This window comes from Stomoxys calcitrans, chromosome 5 (assembly GCF_963082655.1).
Source record: "Stomoxys calcitrans chromosome 5, idStoCalc2.1, whole genome shotgun sequence".
NCBI classification, from domain to species: Eukaryota; Metazoa; Arthropoda; class Insecta; order Diptera; family Muscidae; genus Stomoxys; species Stomoxys calcitrans.
In genome coordinates, this window is record NC_081556.1 from 35,162,789 (window position 1) to 35,170,288 (window position 7,500).

The 7,500-nt window shown below is 39.4% G+C and overlaps 1 protein-coding gene across 1 annotated transcript in view; it reads left to right on the forward strand.

The window, feature by feature from the left end:
• Positions 1 to 7,500, forward strand: part of LOC106089588 (metabotropic glutamate receptor 2) — a 492,052-nt gene that overhangs the window by 459,103 nt on the left and 25,449 nt on the right. Inside the window, exon 10 of the mRNA XM_059369726.1 lies at positions 2,277 to 2,410. Coding sequence (XP_059225709.1) covers positions 2,277 to 2,410 — 134 coding nt within the window. The remainder of the gene's footprint in view (positions 1 to 2,276; positions 2,411 to 7,500) is intronic.

The window sequence follows — 7,500 nt, forward strand, 5'->3', positions numbered from 1 at the left end:
TATCCGATTGGAACGAAATTTTGCATGACGTGTTTTGCTATGATATCCAACAACTGTGCCAAGTATGGTTCAAATCGGTTCATAACCTGATATAGCTGCCATATAAACCGATCTTGGGTCTTGACTTCTTGAGCCTCTAGCGTGCGCAATTCTTATCCGATTAGGATGAAATTTTGCACGAGGTATTTCGTTATGATATCCAACAACTGTGCCAAGTATGGTTCAAATCGGTCCATAACCTGATATAGCTGCCATATAAACCGATCTTGGGTCTTGACTTCTTGAGCCTCTAGCGTGCGCAATTCTTATCCGATTGGGATGAAATTTTGCACGAAGTGTTTTGTTATGATATTCAACAACAGTGCCAAGTATGGTTCAAATCGGTTCATAACCTGATATAGCTACCATATAAACCGATCTAGGGTCTTGACTTCTTGACCCCTCTAGAGGGCGCAATTCTTATCTGATTGAAATGGAATTCGCACGACGTGTTTTGTTATGATACCCAACAACTGTGCCAAGTATGGTTCAAATCGGTCTATAACCTGATATAGCTACCATATAAACCGATCTTGGGTCTTGACTTCTTGACCCTCTAGAGGGCACAATTCTTATCCGATTTGAATGAATTTTTGCACGAAGTATTTCGTTATGATATCCAACAACTGTGCCAAGTATGGTGCAAATCGGTCCATAACCTGATATAGCTGTCATATAAACAGATCTGGGGATTTGACTTCTTGAGCTTCTGGAGGGCGCAATTCCTATCCGATTTGGCTGAAATTTTGCATGATGTATTTTATTTTTACTTTCAACAACTGTGTCAAATAAGGTTCAAATCGGTTCATAACCTGATATAGCTGCCATATAAACCGATCTGGGATCTTGACTTCTTGACCCTAGAGGTCGCAAATATTATCCGATATGCCTGAAATTTTGTACGATGGATCCTCTCATGACCATTAACAAACGTGTTTATTATCTTATACGAATTGGCTGAAATTTTACACAGGCCTCCAACATATAATTTAATTGTGGTCCGAACCGGACCATATCTTGATATCGTTTTAATAGCAGAGCAACTCTTTTCTTATATCCTTTTTTGCCTAAGAAGAGATGCCGGGAAAAAGAACTCGACAATTGCGATCCATGGTGGAGGGTATATTAGATTCGGCCCGGCCGAACTTAGCACGCTTTTACTTGTTCTTTTAACGTGTAGTTTTGTGCCCTTTATTTTGAAACCCTTTCCATCAGAAAGTATTGTTGCAGTACCATTTCCCCTTGGAAAAGATTGCCCTAGTACTCTTTCCCTTGGCAATGGCTTGTTGCAACTTAAACCATTTAAGTCATTTTCCTCATTAAACATTTAAGTTTAAGTCTTCATATGTGTGATAAATTTATCTGTTTCTTAGTCTACAAGCGATTACAAGATACAATAAATTGCCTTATATTTCAATTTTCATTTGCTTTGGGCATTGTTGCTCATAATCACACATTTTTGCTTGCCATCCTTCTGCTGTCTACTTTGTTAAGCAAACCAAAGGCCTAGTCTTTATAACATCAATTCATTTTGAAAGAACAACAGCCCAATTCTACACCTTGCTTTTTGTTTGTTCTGCAAAAGGAGAAGACACAAAGACCATAAAGTGTACAAGGAAAATAATTTATTATACAGAAAGTATTAGTTTGCCTCTGGAGAAACATTCTGACTGGTAATATTAAATGCAATCGAATGTATGTTAGGTCGAAACCAAAATTTAACCAAGCTGAGAATAGTAGAAAACTAAATTAGACCATCACATATGATGACAAGGCGAAATCAAGAAAATTGAAATGAAAATCCTTTTAGGGCAATAAAATTTGTAATGGATGACTTGCTGCCAAGCTGAGACTATTGCCAAGTCAGCATAGATTGTACTAGGAAATACAAAATTAAGAATGTGTCATTTCATTCATTTTTGTTGGTATGACTATCTTTGAGGTAAAGATTGATTGGCATATTATCTGGACTATTTAACCAAGGACAATATTGCCTGTGGTTTCAACTTAAAACTACAGTATTGCATGAGGTTTAGACCTAAATATAAACTTAATTTTGTAAACAACAAATTTCTTTTAAAAACGTTTTTCTCGTAAAACCTAAAGAGTTTTAATTTATTTCTATTATATTTTTCTATGATAAATGTAAAAAAAATGTATTTATACATCATTTTCTATGGAAATTATATTCATTGTCATTCCTTTCTTCTTACTCCTTTTTTGCTTCCTTTTTCCAGAGGTCCAATTTAAACTGATGCAACCCAAACCTCCAGAGTCTGTTTGCAGTTTGCCATGTGAAAGAGGTCAGGCGAAAAAATATGTGGAGGGCGAAAGCTGTTGTTGGCACTGCTTCAATTGTTCCACCTATCAGGTAAGTCAAAATGATGGCAAACATTTTTTATTATAGCTGAAGCATATCTGCCTTGACATGGCGAGGAATGTTAACAACAGTTGTGCGTTCATATTAACGACGCAAGATTCTAACATGCTGTATAACAGCAGGTAGAAAAAAAATATATGTTTTAGAGTAACATGAAATATATAAGTAGGAGAATTGTTTTCAGAGTATCAAGAGAAACACCTTTTTTAGGCACAAACAACTTTGGGCACCCAGAGTCGATGCATAGAGAGTGCGAAATTAAAGTAGTTTACAAATTGCTTGAGAAACATTAAATCGAGATATCGTTCTATATGGCCGCTATATTCAAATCAGGACCGATTAAGGCCAAGTTTCAGATAAATGTCGAAGAGTCTAGCTCAACTTACTGTCCCAAATTTCGGCGAAATCGGACAATAAATGAGCCTTTTATGGACCCAAAACCTTGAATCGAGAGATCGGTCTATATGGCAGCTATATCCAAATCTGGACCGATCTGAGTCAAATTGAGGAAGGATATCGAAGATTCTAACGCAACTCACTTTCCCAAATTTCGGCGACATCAGACATAAAATGCGCCTTTTATGGCCCCAAAACCTTAAATCGAGAGATCGGTCTATATGGCAGCTATATCCAAATCTGAACCGATCTGGGCCAAATCGAAGAAAGTTGTCGAAGGGCTTAACACAACTCACTTTCCAAAATTTTGGCGACATCAGACATAAAATGCGCCTTTTATGGGCGCAAAATCTTAAATTTGGAGATCGGTCTATATGGCAGCTATAACCAAATTTGGACCGATCTAGGCCAACTTGAAGAATATTGTCGAAGGGCCTAACACAACTCACTGTCCGAAATTTTGGTAAAATCGGATAATAAATGTGTCATTTATGGCCCCAAACCTCAAATTGAGAGATCGGTCTATATGGCAGCTATATAAAAATCTGGACCGATCTGGGCCATATTGCAGAAAGATATCGGGGGGGCCACTTTAACTCTCTGTCCCATACTTCAGCGACATTGGACAATGAATGCGCCTTTTATGGCCCCAAAAACCTTCAATCGAGAGATCGGTCTATATGACAGCTATCTCCAAATCTGCACCGATCTGGGCCAAATTGAAGGAGGATATCGAGTGGCCTACAACAACTCACAGTCCCAATTTTTGGAAAAATCGAACAATAAATGCGCTTTTTATGGGCTCAAGACCTTAAATCGAGATATCGGTCTATATGGCAGCTATATCCAAATCTGAACCGATCTGGGCCAAATTAAAGAAGGATATCGAGTGGCCTGCAACAACTCATTGTCCCAATTTTTGGCAAAATCGAACAATAAATGGGTTTTTTATGGGCGCAAGACCTTAAATCGAGAGATCGGTCTATATGGCAGCTATATTTAAATCTGAACCGATAGCAAAATCGGATAATAAATGTGGCTTTTATGGACCTAAGACCCTAAATCGGCAGATCGGTCTGTATGGAAGTCAAATCGGTCTTCGAACTTGATCTGCTTATGGACAAACAAGTAAAAAGGCGTTAAGTTCGGCCGGGCCGAACTTTGGATATCCACCACCTCGGGTATATATGTAAACCACCTTTCATCAAAATTCGATGAAATTTTCATATCTTATGTCCAATATCAGTTATATCAAAATATGTTCCGATTTGGACCAAATACTAATAAGTACAATAGGTATATCTAAAAATAAACCGATCTGAACCATATACAACACAGATGTTGAAAAACCTAACATAAGTCACTGTGTCAAATTTCAGTGAAATCGGATTATAAATGCGCGTTTTATGGGGCCAAGACTTTAAATCGCGACATCGGGTTATGGCAGCTATATTAAAATCAGGACTAATTTGGGCTTAGTTTCAGAATAATGTAGAAGAGCCTAACTCAACTTGCTGTCCCGAATTTCGTCGAAATCGGACAATAAATGCGCCTTTTATGGGCCCAAAACCTTAAATTGGGAGATCGGTCTATATGGCAGCTATCTCCAAATCTGAACCGATCTGAACCAAATTGAAGAAGAATATCGAACACAACTCACTGTCTCAAATTTCAGCAAAATCGGATAATAAATGTGGCTTTTATGGGCCCAAGACCTTAAAGCGAGGCATCCGCAAAGTCGGGTAAGAAATGTGGCTTTTATGGGCCGAAGACCCTCAATCGGCGGATCGGTCTATATAGGGGCTATATCAGGATATAGTCTGATATAGCCCATCTTCGATTTTAACCTGATTATGGAGAAAAAAATAATCTGTGCAAAGTTTCAGCTCAATATCTCTATTTTTACAGACTGTAGCGTGATTTCGACAGACAGACGGACGGACATGGCCAGATCGTCTTAGATTTCTCCGCTGATCAAGAATATATATATACTCTTTAGCGTTGGAAATGGATATTTCGATGTGTTGCAAACGGAATGACAAAATGAATATACCCCATCCATCCATTTCAGCCAAATCGGTTAAAAATCTCGGCTTGTAATGGCTCACGAAGTCAAATCGAGAGATCGGTTTATATGCGAGCTATGTCAGGTTACAGACCGATTTGGACCGATTTTGGGAGTCATAACAGAATACTATGTGCAAAATTTCAGCCAATTCGGATGAAAATTGAGGCTTCCATGGGCTCAAGAAGTCCTTTCCTTTCAAACTGCAGTGAGATAAAAATGAAAAACCTTTACAAATTCTTAACCTCTTGAAGAGTAATAGAATATTTGAAAGCAACACTGTCTCAGCTCCTTGGAAATTCTAAAGAAATTCTTGAAAGACAGAAATTGTCGGCATTCTCAGTTGATTTGAAATTGAATAAAGCACTTCAAGAACATGCTGAAAAGCTTTCGATTGCACTCTCCCTCCTTCCAATGGTGTTGATTCCATCTCATTTCCCACTTGTTTACTCACTTCTTATGATAGCCATTTTGTGCCATGCCATATCACTTCCATCAAAAAGCAATGTGGAATAAAAAACTGACAAAAGATATGTTGGCATTGCTTATTGCTTTTATGTTTGTAACGTAGCCTATTAACGTTCTAGGATATTCAAACACACAAACAGACACCTATTGGCTTGCAATAATTGGTAACATCCATACTACTTCCGTTTTCAATTGATAGTGTGTGATAACATCTGTTTAAGCTTGTATTGCAACACAAAACAATTTCTTTCCCTTTAGGGGAATTTAAGTTGGGATTGGTAGATGATGTGTTGAACATGGCCAAACGAATAGTAACTTTTTTCCCTTTAGATTGATCTGCACAGGACATATTTCCCAAGGGATCGTTTAGCCATGAAGTCGAAGAGATTTAACAGATTATGAAGTAAAACTAAGTTTGTATACATTTTTTCATAGAGTTTAGTTCACATCACTCGTAAGGAATTTAAACGAGTAAATAGACATTAAGTTTGGCCGGGCTGAACTTTGAATACCCACCGATAAGCTTCCGGAATAAGTTGAAGACCAACTGGACAAAATTCGGAAGGCTACTCAGAAGAAGACTTGGGCAAAATAATTTAAATTGTCCAAGCATAGAAGAGATTGGCGAGGATGCCAACAGAATTACGTTTGCACTGGTGGGATCCTTCGAAGATAGTTGTCCTCTTCGGGAAAGGAAATCAGCCCAAGAAAAGCCCTGGATGACCGGGGAGATTCGCAATATTGGGAAAGAGATCCGCAGACTTTTTAACACAGTACGTCGTAAAAAAGCGGAAGTTTATTGGGATGTGTATTACACACAGCTCAAGGAGTACAATAAGATTACCAGAGCGGCAAAACGTGCCTCCTGGAATCTTTTTTGCGAACAGGTCGATAGCGTTAATGACGCCGCCAAGATAAAAAAGTTTCTATCAAAAACACATGTCCAAACTGAAACTTTACTAGACGATATGGGAGTGAGAGCAGAGACAATGGAGGAAATGTTGAGGCCATTTTCCACAGGATACGACGGACACCGGATTCTTGGAATAATGACGTTGAAAGAAGGTTTCTAATAACGGAATTTATGGTGAAGGAATCCTTGAGGAGCTTCGAACCATTTAAGTCACCCGGACCTGATGAAATATTTCCGGCGTTACTACAGAAAGAGGCAGACAATCTGCCGCCTCGTCTGGCCAAAATTTTCACAGCGTGCCTAGGACTTTCGTATACTCTGAAAGCCTGGCAGGAGGCAAGGGTGGTGTTTATACCTAAGCCCGGCAGAGCAAGTTATGCGACACCAAAGGCCTAAAGACCCATAAGCCTTACGTCCTTTCTACTCTAAACCATGGAACGTATTGTGGACACCATGATAAAGAGTATGACATTCAGCGAACTGCTCAAATACAAACAGCATGCCTATGTCAAGGGAAGGTCGGTGGAGATGCCAAAACGTACACACTGGCGGTATGCATTGACATCGAGGGGGCTTTTTAACAATGTGAGGAGCGACACACTGATGACCTTAGATTAGTTCCGGGTGGACCCGGTCCTTAGAAACTGAATAAACCATATGCTAAGGAACAGGTGGACACATTATGTATCCAATGGCATAAATATAAGGGAGAAAGTGGCACAGGCCACGTCACAGGGGGGCATTTTATCGCCACTCCTATGGGTGACCACCATAAATGTCCTATTACGGATGCTGACTGACGAGGGATTTGAACCCGACGATGTTATAATACTTCTAAGGGGTAAGGATCCGAACGAGCTATGCAGAAGGGTCGAAACAGTCTTGCATATGGCATATGACTGGGCTAGACCCAGATTTGTCAATGTTAACCCAGAGAAGACTGAAATATGCCTGTTCATGAGGAAGACGAAGGTGGGCCAATTTAACGCACCACGTTTCCTCAATAAGACGATTTCGATATCTGACAAGGTCAAATACCTAGGTGTGATCTTGGACGGGAAACTGAATTGGAAGTATCACATTCAGAAGCGAAATGAGAAGACTCACATATGTTGGGCACCATGTAGACGGGCCGTTGGCTCGAAATGGGGCCTGAATTCGAGAATAGTCCACTGGCTCTATAGGAGCATGATTAGACCAAAACTTATTTACCACTCAGTAGTTTGGTGGACTGCTATG